Here is a 15,605-nt window from a genome sequence, read left to right as displayed (position 1 = left end):
ATAATCCACTCCTTGCACTTGAGTGAATCTTTTTACAACTAGTCTGGCTTTGTGTCTTTCTATGGTGCCATCGAGATTGAATTTAACCCGAAAAATCTATTTGCAACCCACAACCTTATTGCCTTCTTGAGTTCAATGAGACACCAAGTTCTATTTTGATCTAGAGATGCCAATTCAGCTTGTATTGCCTTTCTCCAATATTCATGTGCAGTCACTTTCTCATAAGTGCTAGGTTCTAGATTTGAGGTGATGGTTAGAGAAAGAGACTTATATTTTGGGGTTAGTTTATCATATGACAAATGTTGTGAGATAAGATATGAAGAGCTAGAGTTGGCAAAGTTGTTAGAGTGAGTTGCGTGGTTATCATACAATGGTAGTCCTTCAAATAAGCAAGCAATTTCTTGCCTCTTTCAGGTTTTCTAGTGATGCAGTCATGTGTGATGTCGTAGTTTTGTGATGCAGATGCATTGTTAGTGTGTGGTGTGGTAATTGGTGCAATAGTGTGTGAGAAAACTAGTGAGTGCATTGAGCTTGAGAAATGTTCATTTGAATCTGTGAGTGTGATATGTGTGGGTGATTGCAAATGATGTGTGAATGGTGTATCATATTGAAAAAGATTAATGTATTGTGGAGTACGAGTGGATGTCGCAAGAATGTCAGTGCTAGTGGAATGTGAAAATGGAAAATGAACTTCATAGAAGGTGACATTTCTAAATATGAAAATTTTCTTTGATTTTAAATCAATAAGTTGAAAATTCTTTGATCCAAATCTAAAACCGAGAAAAGTTATTTTTCTGACTCTTGAGTCTGATTTTGTTCTTGAATTTGTTAATGTGATGAAAGGTTGGGTAAGTTACCATACAAAAGCTTATAAGAACTAGTATTATCCATTGGATAGCCTATTAATTAGGTGAATAGCGTGAGCAACTGCGTATTGCCAAAAACAATGTGAAATTCCTTATTGAAATAATAGTGCTCTAACAATACCTAAAATGTGTTGGTATTTTCGCTCTACAATCCCGTTATCTGGTATTTCTACACAAGAAATTTAGTGTAAAATGTCAATTGATGCAAAAAATAGATTTTAGAGTGAATTCTGATCCATTGTCAGTCCTTATACACTTAATTTATTTTTTAAATTATATTCTGACAAAATTCACAAAATTAATAACCAATTGTGATTATTCAGATTTGGTTTTCATAAAAAAAATCCAAGTGAATCTGCTCTTGCCATTCACCACAGTCAAAAAATACTTATGTCCTTCATTGGAAGGAACAGAAATGGAACCCCAGACATTCCTATGAACTAAGTCAAAATAATCTTTTATTTTAGTTGTACTAAGATCAAAAGATAATTTCTTTTATTTTGCAAAATGACATGAGTCACAAGGAAGTTTTGAAGTAATACAATCTATAAATGGATAATATTTCTTCAGTAAAATCAGTTTATGCATGGGTATGTGTCCTAATCTAAGATGCCAAATATTTTTGTGCTCAGTGTGTGAAGGTGTTGTGGGATGAGTAGTAGTCGTAGTTGCCACCAATAAAACTTGCTTTGTTGGAAGAGGAGAAAAGTGAGAAAATTCTGGTTCTCTACTCATTGTATATAACCCTTCTCTACACTTAGCAATGCCAAATATCTTTGATGTGGATCGATCTTGTATCTCACAACACTTATCATGGATTAATAATTGGTAATGTAAGTTTGAGGTTAATTTTGACATATAGATCAGTTTAAAATCAAAAGAGGAAATGTACAAAACATTTTTGAGAAAAAAATTTTAGAGAATGTGATTATGCTAATGATGGTGCTAACAGTTTTGGTCTCATTTGGCAATATCACATTGATTGCAGCAATATTTTGAAAGCTTGTAAAATTTTTTAAGTCGAAAGTCACATAATCTGTTGCACCGAAATTAATGACCCATAGTGCAGATTTTAGAGTGATAATGCTCATAATTCTTGCATTTAAATGTAATGCAATGGTTTTACTTGGAGTGGAGGTCTGAATGGAATTAGTCAAAATTTAGTTTGCATTATGAGGTTGTTGATGCATACTTTTATCTTTGATCAACTCTAATAAGGCAAATCTTTATTCTGGAGTGAATTCAGATCTTGATGTTCCAGTGTTCTCTTGGAGACAATTGAATTGGAATTGTTTGTCACTGAGTATATCATTATGCTCCTCAGTGATCATGTGATCGATTGTAGTGTTATGTTGCTGTCGTTGTTGAAAATTGGAGGAGTACACATGCTTCTTATAGTACACATATTCTGTGTGACCTTACTTGTTGCAACGAGAGCATGCCATTGTAGCTTCATGACCTCTGTTACCTCGATTTTTTCTAGAGTGGAAAAAATAAGAGTTTGATTGATCTTGAATCGGACTTGTATTGCTTTTTGAAATTTGAAATTGAAAATTCGTGAGTTGATGGAGGAGATTAGCATTGCTCTAGTTGTCAAAAGTCAAAACCACTACTTGAGGATCTATTTACCATGTCCACCATTTTGAGAAATCAATGAATCACAATAATAAAGATTCAGATCTTCTTCTTCCTTTCAACTTGTTAATCGGAACAACTATGTTCACAAAAAAAATCCTTGTAAAATAGCCTCATCAAACTCTATTGGATGAGTTTGAAGGAAGAGGTAAGAAAGGGAAAAAGAAAATGTCGAAGGAAAAATAAGGGAAAGAAAGAAAACGGCTTCATTGGCAACTATTGGCAATTTACAACTTTTTAATTCGATTCATAACTTTGTTGCTCTCCATGTTCACCGCACCATGAAAAAAATTTCATGCCATAAACTATTCAAGTTGTGATGTTAATGGTTTGATGAACTAAAAGAGAGAGAAAGAAATAGTGAAAGTTGAGAAAGAGAAAAATTGATTCTTCTCATTTTCAAAATTTCAAAAAATTGAAAATAGAAAAGGAAAAGTCTAGGGGCCAGCAACTTTGTTAAATTCTGGCCAGCATGTAACCAGCAAAAAAAAAGTGGATGATATCTCACACCATTAAAACTATCATTAATGGCTATTTGATGGCTACAAATAACAAAAATTGCTGGCCCTAGCATTCCTCAATAGAAAAACTAAAAAAAATATTTTGTGATTAACCTTATATACTACTCCTTATGTATTCCTACTAAAATTAATTACCATTAATATTAAACTAATAAAAAAAATCTAAGTAACAATTTTCTTCCTCAAAATTTTTTAGAGAATTAATAGTGTAAAAGAGAGAAGAAGAAGAGAGTAAAAGAATAAAATTTAAACTTGTTGAGAGGATAAAGATAGGAGAAAAGAGTTAAGTAAGTATAACTTTAACAAAAATATTTTTAACAATATATTAATTTCGTTAATTATTAATAAAAAATTTGACAATGAGATAATATTGATGTCATTTTAAACATTTTAAGATAAAAATAAGACAACTAAAATATTAGAGACTAAAATAAAATTTACTCCAAAAATTGAAAACTAAAACAGTACTTTACGAGTATATATATATATATATGTCACAATTCAATTTTGAATTTGAAGTCGTGTAGAAAAAGGGGAGCCTCTATAATTTGAAGACAATATGACTTGTTATTTAATTTGTATGTGTGAATTATATCTATATATATAAATATAGGAAAAGAAGGACGCACCATATATTAAAATAACCTAAAAAAAATTGCCTAAAGTCAACGTCCTAGTAAGGTTATTAAAGAAATAAGTTTCTTTTAACAATGAGAATAATGGTGGTAGGATTGCAATTTTTTAGAACAGTTTCCACAGGAAACAGATAACAATAATCATAATAATAATAATTACAATATATATAGTTGGTGGATGAGACTGTTTCATGGTAGCCTTGTCCAGTTGTCCGTCCATAATGTTCACATAAGACATATGAAAGAATGTTTAGAAGAAAAATGATCCAACCAATAGGTTGTAGATAATAATTTGACAAATATTCACCCACCATTTTAAATAGGTTTAAAAGTTGTAATAATGGTCTCTATTTTTTATTCCTTTTGTTTTTTCCAAATTGTACATTATTTAAAAAAAAAATTTGACAATTCAAAAATCTTTATGAATATAAGACAATACTTATTTTGTAATTTGAGAAAAAATTAAAAATAAAAATAAAATATATTTTTTATCTTTAAAATTTGTTAAAAATTTTAAAAATATTTTACGTTTTATTTTGTTTATTTTTACCCTAAATTTTTTTACATCAAATATATCTCATGATGATTAATTTTTTAAAAAATTTAGGACCAATCTAGTAATAATTTTAGAAGAATAATTTTTAACACAAACAAACTAAATATATTTATCATGTATTATTCTTAGATTAGTATTAAATTTTTAAAAAAAATTAGTTATCAAGAATATATTTGATACAAATAATATTTTTTTAGATAAATTTAAAAAATAAAAATATTTTCTAAATTTATAATAAATTCTAAAAATTAAACAAAAACTATACTTTATCCTAAAAATAATAAAGTTAATAAATAATAATACAACAATAATATACACCTACACATCTTACAATAGGATGTGCTGTCTCAAAAGAAAAAAGATACGGACACAAAAATACATATAAATAAATAAAATATGTTTAGTTGTTAAAACATTAATAAGGAGACAAAAATACATATGTTACTATAATAAGTATATTAGCCATTTTAAGTAATAAAAATGATAAGTAAAGTATCATTTTTACGAAAAATTATTAAACATTAAATTTATTTTTTTAATTATTATTTAGATTGATAAAATTTAATTGTATTGTTAATTGGACTGTATAATACAAAATGTAGTAAAAATATAAATAGTAATAAAGTAGTTAATAGAAAAACTTATTGTCACTAAATAAATAGTAAATCTATATCACTGTATTTATATTTCTAAATGAAAATATTTAATAATAAAAAATATTAATCTGTCAAAATTTATTATTTTTTATTTTATTTAATATATTTTATAATAAATAAATATTAAATAAAATAAATTTAAACTGTTTAAATTAATTTTTTAAATTTTTTTAACATTACCAATTTCTAATTGACATAAAACAACAACAACTAAATTAAACACAACTCTAGTATACGCTAAACATGTTTTGAGTATGTATACATATTTGATTACCTAAATCCAATACTGCTCCGAATAGGATGTTTATTTGTATTTTTGTGTGTGTAATATTTTAGCAATAAAAAATATTATATATAATTAAATCATGCGAAATTTTATATAGATGACCAATTGCCAACTGACATTTTTGGTATTGCATTGAGGTTTTTCATTACGTGTGCATCTAATTAATTAATCATTCATCAGCCAAACGTAATCCTGACAAACCAGGAACCAATTCTATTGGAGGTAACAATAATAAAAAATAAATAATTAAATTAGTCCTTAAAAATAGATGTGATCTAAATTTATTTAAAAAAAATTATTATTTATCTTTTAATTATTTCATTCACAATTTTCATCAACAATTAATAATGTTTAATATTAACTAATAATATATATATAATATTTAATATATTTAATTAGACACTAATTAAATATATTTATATATAAAAATCTATTAATTTAGTTGTTAAATCATATTAAAAATAAAATTTATATAATTAAAAAAAATAATTAAATTAATAAATTTTTATAAATAAATTTAATTAATATTTAATTAGACATATTAAATATTATACATAGTGTCAATTAATATTTTATAATATTAATATTTAAAAAAATTATTAATAAAATAACTGAAAAAAAATATTAATTAAATTTTTAAAAATGAATATAAAAAATATCATTGTTTAAGATTAATTTAAAATTTTTATTATATTATCGATTGTATGCACGTACATATATGCAATTTTGGATACCGAACCAACGAGTTGAATATTCAGAACTCAGAAGTCAGAATATTTAGCTACTAGAGCTTTCGTCAGTTCATGTATGATTATGTAAGTTGGGTTTTTATAGATAAAAAATCAGGACGGGACCTCCTTCTATATAAATAAAAAAGATAATGATGATCAATGACCAAAAGACGTTTAATTTTTTCTAAATTTAGAAGAAAGACTCAGACACAAGACTTTTAGATAAAAATAAAAAGATTATGTTATCGTTGGCAAAAAAATATTCAATTAGTAACATAAAATTTGATTAAAAATTATTAAAAATTTATTTTTGCATGAAAACGATTGTATTTTCTAATTGAAAGTAAAACAATTGTATGTTTTAGGCAAAGTAATAAAATTTATTTATATATATCTAGTTGTCTATAAATTGAACCCATTAATCTTAATTATGTGTCAAACTTAAATTGAATATGAATAGAAATATAATTAAATGATTATATTTCCATTTATATATCTTAAAGTTATTATTCATTATTATGTTGCTTTCAGTGATATTATTATGATATTAAAGAATTGAATCGTCGGTTTGATCCGATTAACTAAGAATCGACTATAAAATCGATTTGATTCAAAGTAAAAATTAATTAATAACAAATCGGTTAAAAATTGAAAAAACTAATAAAAAATTAATTAATAGATTAAACTGATATAATTATTTTAACAGTTAATCGGTTTAAAATAATGAATCACAATTTTTTAAAAAAAATTATATATTTTATACTATATTTATTTTATTATATCTAGTCAAACTACGATTAAATTGGGTGAATTTTTAAACTTTTATAGCTCCACTAATTCAATAACTTGTTTAGAAGTTTGGATATTATAACTCATCAAATTTTTTTTTTACTCCTAAATTTAATAAGTGTACAAGTGAACAATAGGGGTGGTAATATGTATCCTATCTGCGGGTATCTAATTCGATCTCACCTGATCGGGTAGGGTTACCAACTCAATCTACAGCGAGTAGGGTAGGGTGCGAGTAGAGTTTTCGTACGGGTCGGGTATGGTGCGGATTGAGTCTCAACACTACCCGACCAACCCGCACTTTATATATGTTTATGTTATATACTTATATAAAAATATGTTTTAAGTAGATGTTGAATTAAAAACCTCTCACTAAATGCAAAAGATCCATAACTACTAAAAGAAAATCATTAATTGATAATTTAATATATTTTTTTTTACATAAAAATCAATTCTATTTTAAATTATCATCAAGTTATATAATAATGTTGCATATTTTTTATAATCCGCGAGTAAAGTCGGATACCCGCGGGTTAAGAGTGGGTAGAACTAGGGTTGGAATATTTTCAACCCGCAAATAAAATAAAGTTGAGTTTATATAAAAATTTTAACCTGTAAATAGAGTTAGGGTTAGATCCAAACCCTACCCTACCCTACCTATTGTTACTCCTAGTAAACAAGTAAGTTTATTTTAATGTGAAAGAAGCATTTTTATTTTGTATGGAAGGGTAGTGTTTGACTATAATATAATAAACAATACATAATAAACTATAACTATACAATGTAAAACCTCTCTTGTCTCCTATAGATTGTTCTATATCATATACCGACCACCACCACTCTTTAATTAATTTCCACACTACAATCCACAATCCACAATCCACAACACCAAATCCTTGAACCTTGAGAAGTTCTCTCTCTCTCTCTCTCTCTCTAAAAAATCAAAATCTCCTCTTTTTCCAAATCCTGTCTCTGGTATTCTGATTTGTTTTTTCCTCTTGTTTTCCTTTTACTACTACATCCACAAATGTTTCCATCAAAGTATGGCCATAGATTCTTCAAATTCAGGAGCCCAGTTTGTCCCAGCATGTTGTGTGGCCAATTCCTTTTCTAAACACACTACTTTTCATCAACACTAATAAAATCATCAAATTCAAACAAATCCTCTTTCATCCACAAGTATCTTCAACCATAGCTCTCATTACCCTGTTTTCAAAAGTATTATCTCTATTATTCCTCTTTTCCCTTTGTCCCACTATATAGTCCACCAAAAATATCCTAAAGGGGTTCATAAAATAACATTCTTGATTTCAATTTCTCCATATCCAAATGGTTGGGAAACGTTTGTATGAGGTTTCATGTGGAGTAGTTGGAATGGCATGGGTTATGCTTAGCGTTGACTATTCAAGACTCTTCTGGCTATTGTTTCGTGTCTTCTCTTATGAGAGTCATGCGTGGAAGCCTCGGATCATCTAGCACTTCATTTATTCCATTTCATCTTATAGTAATCACCACATATAATACAGGTTGAGATCATATAATATCCATAGTAATAAGAATTTGTTTTCTTATTGACTTTTCAATTAATATATAAATAAGGTGTTCAAGTTGAGTCAGAAAATAATTGTTGTTAGTGTTGTTGAGCTATCTATCATATCTGGAGCCATGTACAAGAAGGGGAGATTAGTTGGATGCAATAATAATGGAGCCATAGCTCAGTTTGGATATGTTGAGATTGATCCATCTGGAAGATATGGCCGTGTAAGTATTTCTCATTAATTAATCCCTTTTAATTTTTTTTTTATATTCATGACTAATAATAATCTTTAGGTAATTAAGCATAGGCTTATTATTAGTTAGAGGTATAATTAATTATTTATTTATTTTATTAATTTAATTTGTTAGAATAAGTATATAATATAGTATTTGTGAAAAAACTATTTTTCTAAAAAATTTAAGCCGATAAAAGGAGGTATATATATTTATATTTTTAAAATATCTTTTTATATAAGAACTTCTTATGAATTTGTGTGAATTTTTGTATAGATTTTTTTTATTTTTTATTTTTATACTATTTTTTTAAGGGATAACACGTATCATAGTTAAAGATCTTTCGATCATAGAGATTCTGATATTATATTATGAAATCATTTCTTTTAAAAATTTAAGTTGATAGAAAAAAATATATAAATAATTATATATCTAATACTATCAAAATTTCTATGATTTAAAGGTTTAAAATTCGATCTTTACTTTAAATTTTTTTTATAACTAATAAAAACAGTACATGATTCATGCTTAGAAGAAATTGAGGGCCTTTTTTTCTGCACGTACAATAGTGTTATTTGTTTTAATTACTTTAGATCTACGGTATATGGTATGTTTTCTGTTATTGGTTGATTTTCATTTGAGCAATTATGTTGGGTTTGTGAATTTCTAACTTTTTAAAATCTCAATAATGGTTGGGATTGACCTTCTTTGCTTTTAGAGAAAAAAAAAGGGATATATTCTGTCTAATTGTTATATTATTTTAGTAGCAACATATGATTGGGTCAACTTTCTATAAGAAAACTGTTTATTGAACAAATATAATTTTTACTCCGTTGTCACCTAACATTTATAAACGGGTCTGTTATTTATAAACATTCTATTATGGTTTTGATTTAAAAAAATTTAAAAATAGAAAAATTGTTAGCCTTTACTCTTTTAGTTCACTTCATATTCGTCAGATCAATTTTATTGATTTGAAAATACAAATACTTATCCTCAAGTTGATACACACCATAAGAATGAAAATTTTCTGAGGTCAAAGATGTAAATTACCTACCAAAAATTATTTTTTCCTAAACAAAATTAAACACCTTATATTCTGTTTAGACCTTTATTTACCAAGTCTTGAAGTGTAACTCTTGGCACGCCCAAGGGTCAACGAATATATATATATATACATTATCCACAAGAAAATTTGACTATTTTTAATTAAAGAAGACTTGTACTACTATATGTTAATTAATTAACTTTTTTGTTTGGACATTTGATCTAGTTGGCTAGTAAGATTATTAAATTAGTAATTTAATTATTGTTGGTGGTTAATTATTGTAGTTCAGAGATGTTTTGGGCAAAGGAGCAATGAAGGTAGTGTATAGGGCATTTGATGAAGTGCTTGGAATAGAAGTGGCTTGGAACCAAGTCAAACTTGGTGATGTTTTTCATTCACCAGACCAATTACAACGTCTTTATTCAGAGGTCCATCTTCTCAAGAACCTTGACCATGAATCAATCATGACCTTCCATGACTCTTGGATCGATGTCCACTCTAGATCCTTCAACTTCATCACTGAATTGTTCACCTCTGGCACCCTAAGAGAGTAATAATAATAGAACAATTTATCTTCTAGTTGATTATTTTAACATAGGGATATATATATCCATTAGATCCACTTAAATTGGTATGTCAATAATTGTACTTTAATTACAGAGATTATTCACCTAAAAATATCTTTTTTATGGAGATGATAATTGAAAATTATTAAATAATTTAATATATTTAATTTAATTAAATAATTTAATATATATTTATATTTTTAAAAATATTATCTATACACTAAAATCAATTATCATATTAATTACTGTATATTTATATATATATTGTTTAACTCATTTTTAATATATATTTTATATTTGAATATATATTTTATACTAGTAATTAATTTGATAACTGATTTTTTGTATATATATCTAATATAATTATTATTATATTTTAGCTGTTATCTTTATTGAAAAATATTTTTCTGTGAGTAATTAATGTTAATTAATTGTGATTTTAGTTCTATAAGTATAGAATAGACATATTGAATCTGAAATTTTATAAAATGATATAGTGAGAAATTTAATTAGGTAACTTCTATTTTAAAAATTAACCACTTCACTTTATAATTTTAAAATTTTTCTTATTTTAATCTCGATATATTATATTTATCTCTTTCTCCATATACACTATAGATTTGCCTTAGTTTAATAACTCATATTCAACACTTACCTAACACCAAATTGGCACTTATTGAACCTTAGGTATATGAATTACAGATTTTTACTTTTTAAGATTAGACACTATTACATATGAAACTAATGGATTTTATCCAATAATAGATTATGTTATTTTTGTGACAACATGATTGTGATGTGTAATAAATACGTATATGTAGGTATAGAAAGAAGTACAAGAGAGTAGATATAAGAGCAATTAAGAATTGGGCAAGGCAGATTCTAAGAGGATTGGAGTATTTACACAGCCATGATCCACCAGTGATTCATAGAGACATCAAATGTGACAATATATTTGTGAATGGGCATTTGGGTCAGGTCAAGATTGGTGACTTAGGCCTTGCAGCAATTCTTCGTGATAGTTCACAATATGCACACAGTGTCATTGGTACACCGGAATTTATGGCACCTGAATTGTATGAAGAGGAATACAATGAGCTTGTTGATGTCTATTCATTTGGGATGTGTATGATTGAGTTGTTCACTTCTGAGTTCCCATACAGTGAATGCTCCAACCCAGCTCAAATTTACAAGAAAGTTACTTCAGTAAGTTTTTAATTTACAATTATTTAACATTTTTTTTTATCCAATTCATGCGTCATATTTATGGTTCTAAAAATCAGATCGAACTGACGGATTTAGCAAAACTAAAAAATCTGCTATCAAATCGATTATATTCAACATAAAAAACAGTTTGTAAATAAACCGATCAAAACCAATAAACCAATAAAAAAATTCGTATATCAATCTAATCTATTTGATTTTTAAATGACTAACCGATTTAAAATAATAAAATACTAAAGCAATATTTTTTTAAAAAATTATATATTTTATATATAAATATGTTATTTTATTATATCTAGTTAATTTTTATTAAACCTTTAATCTTTTGAATTTTTAAATCTTCTGTTTTTTTTTGTCAGTAATCTTCTGTTTTAATAACCAGTTTTTTTTTGAACGGGGAAACTTTGTTTCTTTTTTTTGGACTTGGGCTATGCCCAATAGGAAAACTTTGTTTATATTCATACATAACACTGTTCAGTAAACCAAAAAAAAAATACATAACACTGTTCATATACTTTAACAGGGGAAGCTACCAAATGCCTATTACAGAATCAATGATTTGGAGGCCCAAAGATTTATTGGAAAGTGTTTGGCAAATGTCTCAGACAGGCTGCCAGCAAAGGACCTCTTGTTGGACCCATTTTTGGAAATGGACCAACTTCACTCACCACTACAAAGCCCAAGCCCAAGATCAAGCCCAACATTACTCAATTTCAATGCCAAAGAGAAGAAGAAACCTTCAATCATGACTGAAGAAACAAAGGGCACACACATGACAATAACAGGCTCCATGAATGAAGAGGATGACACAGTTTTCCTTAAAGTTCAAATTTCCAACCAAAGTGGTATGCACAAAATTTAATTAGATTTCCCAAAAATTCAAATTTTTTTAGATATAGTGGATAAAATTTTTATTTTCCAAGAATGCATGATAATTTTGTTAGCAACAATTTTTATAGTTTACCCTTTCTAGAGTTGCTTTAAGGGGGAAAAAATCATTATTTTCTTTTAATCACAATTATTAATCTATTATCAAACATATATGTGTGTATGTTGATATAGGGAGCACAAGAAACATATACTTCCCATTTGACACCATAAATGACACAGCCATTGATGTGGCAATGGAGATGGTTAAAGAACTTGAAATTAGTGACTTGGAACCAATGGAGATTGCTGAAATGATAGAAGAAGAGGTATCAGCTTTGGTTCCAACATGGAGGGACTTGGGAAATTCTATTAAGTATCAAAGACAACATAGCTTTAACTATGAACAAGAAGAAGATGATTATGATGATGATGATGTTAGCAATAATCACAATCCTTTCTTCTCATTGTCTTCTCCCTCTTCCTCTCATGGTTCTCTCCCAATGCTTTACCAAAATATTACACAAATTGGTGGAAACCATTACCCACTTTCTCATGATTTGCCTCAAGGTACTCTACTTTTAGATTTATATATTGTATTAAATACTCAAATTAGTTCTTAAAAAATATGCAGATATTAATTAATTAAGTTTCTATAATATAAAATAATTTCAAAGAGTATAAATTTAATTTGGTACTAGAAATTATAAATGTATTTCATTCTAATTTTTTGACATTTTTCAAATTAATTATTTAATTTTTTTAATTTATATTTTGTAAGTCATTTTAATTCTTGATCAATTAAGTGTTAATCAACTGTCATTATTGTTTTGCTAATATGTCATTAATCGGTGATCATGAAGTTATGTGCCATATGGCATGCATACATGTCACTTTACATAACGTTTGACTAATAATTAGAGACTAACTAATTAAAACTAATTCAATGGCACATATATTTTTGGAGGATTAACATTTCGCCTAAAATATAATATAAAATGCAAATAGTAACTTTTGAATTTGTAGATGATCCCCTTATGAATGATGATGCAAGCTCTCAAAGTTCTTTGGATTCCTTCAAGTATTCCCATTTACACTACTTGGACGCAAGCAATGAAGATAATGATCATGTTTCAACTCTTCTAACTATCAACAACAAGTGCACAAGATTTTGCCCTAGAGAAGAGGTGGTGGAGGCTGATTTCACCAACCAGTTTTGCAACATGAGAATGGATCCTTGCAGGTAAAACATAGTAGAAATAAATTTTGCAATATATAGTTGAGTAATTAAAGATATTTAAGTATAGAAAATTAATTTTTAATTACTTAATATTAATTAACTTTTTTTTATTACAATTCTATTATGTTACCAACAGCATTTCTGCCAACTCTGATTTATAACGGTATTTAATGGAAGTGTCTTTGTAGATGTGTCTAATAAAAATATTTTTTTTATGGCTGTGTCTAATGGAAGTATCTTTATAGATGTAGTTTCTGGATGTATCTCTTTATACATGTATTTAAAATATAATAATTAATTATTATTGATAATAAATTGGCAGATAATATATTGATATCCTATACTTTTCCTTTTTATTATCATAAAATTACTTTTTAGATTCTGATTCTTTTAGAGAATTTAGGATTTAGAATTTATGTTTAACATTAAGGACTTAAGATTGAAGATTTAGAATTTAAGATAAAATAATAATTTTAAAAATATTTGTTAATGTTGACTGAAAAAAAATTGGTTATCTAATTGAACTTAATTATACTAAAAATCAACAATCTTGTATTTGTGTATATTATATTATTTTGCTTATTTTTTTCAAATCAGAACAATAAAACTTTAAATAGCAGAATGATCATAATTCAATAACAGAATAATCAAATATTTTTATGACTATTAAACACAAACTTCTATACAGAACTTAATGTTTGGAGTGTATTTTACATGATAGTTTAATAATGGTACTATATTTAACTAATTGGATTATCTGGGTCCATGCATGTTACAGTAGGTACCATAAGCCTATGGTAGGGCATGGATTCCCAAGACTAACTAGGATTCAATCATATGTTGATGTGAGGAGGCAACAAATACAGACATCATTGGTGGAGGAGATACATAAAAGAAGGATGTTCAAGACTGTTAATGCCATTGAGAACATTGGATTTCAGAATCCCAAATGAGTCATCAACGTTTTCAAAGCCTGGTTTTTGTTACACTATGCGAATCTCTCACCACTGAACCACACTCTAGTGACTTTGTTATTTTCAAAGTTGAAGGCTTTCTAAGAAATTAAGAAAAAAAAAAATATTCTCTTCCTTTTATGTAGTTTTGTGTGTTTTTTTTGCTTATCACTTTTAATTTGTTGTCTTGCTTTATGAAGTCTGTTAGTATATTTGTAAACCATACAGACTCACCAGAAAGTTGCACAATATTGTGAAAACCTTGTAATATATTTCAGTTATGTCTATGGTTAGACTTGTTTACTTGTTTTGTTTAATTATGGAATGCAAAGGATTTACTCTGCTATTGAAAATAAGGATATAAACTTTATGTTTATTTGAACCAATCATTAGTTAAGAAACTATACATCTTAAATTTAAAATTTATACATCCAAAAAACTAGAGTTTATACATCCAAAAAAATCTCAATTTTTTCTTTAAAGACAAACATAGAAATTATAGTATCTGCTGCATAAAATTAAATAATAAAATTAACTACTAGTATAAAATATATATTAAAATATAAAATACACATTAAAAATTAATTAAACAATATTTTTACACAAAAAAATATATAACAATTGATTTTGGTGTTGAAATAACATTTTTGGCTGCGATATTGTTCTTGGCAGTAGTATATATACTGCTGCATAATACTCTTGTGAGATCAGAATTGAGTTCCAATACAATCACAAATTCACAATTGTTTCTTCATTCTTAAGCAACTCTTCCTCTGCTCCCTTCTCTGTTCTTCATCATCTTTGTGTTCTTGATCTCATTAACATAGCTTTGCCTTCTACATAAAAAAAATTATATTAACAACTATAGCTTTCGGCATAATCAACCATTGACTACTAGATTCAACAAAGATAAAAGAAAAAAGATTGGTTCTGAATTTGATGAATTTGTGATACTTTATTATAAAGATATATAACCAATCTAATCTTGAAACTGTTGAACCACATATTCCTTCATTCTTAAAGTGGAATTGTTGCCAATAATGTGCTTAGTTGTACTAGTATTTTGATTATCACACAACAATGGATAATAGTGTTAATAAGACTTTGGTGAATTACAAGAAAGAACACATCCAGTTGCTGAAGAAGACAAACAAAATCCATTGCTTTGATTCTTTTACTGTATATATGTTGATGTTAATACATACTTTCATGTAATGGACAAATCACATCACTTGATTTATGTTGAGTTTGTTGGTTACATT

General features: G+C 27.0%; 1 protein-coding gene across 2 annotated transcripts; it reads left to right on the top strand.

Annotated features, from left to right (window-relative positions):
* Positions 1-7,418: 7,418 nt before the first annotated feature.
* Positions 7,419-14,660, top strand: LOC112728151 (probable serine/threonine-protein kinase WNK5). 2 transcript variants are annotated; one of them, XM_025778184.3, is made up of 7 exons: positions 7,419-8,436; positions 9,778-10,043; positions 10,881-11,265; positions 11,807-12,128; positions 12,346-12,720; positions 13,177-13,393; positions 14,172-14,660. In XM_025778184.3, exons 1-7 carry the CDS (start codon positions 8,341-8,343, stop codon positions 14,341-14,343), a joined length of 1,833 nt encoding a protein of 610 aa, XP_025633969.1. In that variant the 5' UTR covers positions 7,419-8,340; the 3' UTR covers positions 14,344-14,660. The 2 variants fall into 2 exon arrangements, with proteins under 2 accessions (XP_025633969.1, XP_025633967.1); XM_025778182.3 differs by having other exon boundaries at positions 7,431-8,436; positions 14,169-14,660.
* The last annotated feature ends 945 nt before the right edge of the window (positions 14,661-15,605 follow it).

Source organism: Arachis hypogaea, chromosome 12, assembly GCF_003086295.3.
Source record: "Arachis hypogaea cultivar Tifrunner chromosome 12, arahy.Tifrunner.gnm2.J5K5, whole genome shotgun sequence".
Lineage (NCBI taxonomy): Eukaryota > Viridiplantae > Streptophyta > Magnoliopsida > Fabales > Fabaceae > Arachis > Arachis hypogaea.
Note: the sequence above shows the minus strand (reverse complement) of the source record. Positions and strands in the feature narration are given on the sequence as shown.

What these genes read in the sequence shown, in the direction of transcription:
- LOC112728151 (XM_025778182.3), top strand. Translation starts at nt 8,341, where the DNA reads ATGTACAAGAAGGGGAGATTAGTTGGATGCAATAATAATGGAGCCATA. An exon ending in ACCTCTGGCACCCTAAGAGA is followed by an intron (nt 10,044 to 10,880) that starts GTAATAATAATA and finishes ACGTATATGTAG; the next exon opens with GTATAGAAAGAAGTACAAGA. An exon ending in TTTACAAGAAAGTTACTTCA is followed by an intron (nt 11,266 to 11,806) that starts GTAAGTTTTTAA and finishes ATACTTTAACAG; the next exon opens with GGGAAGCTACCAAATGCCTA.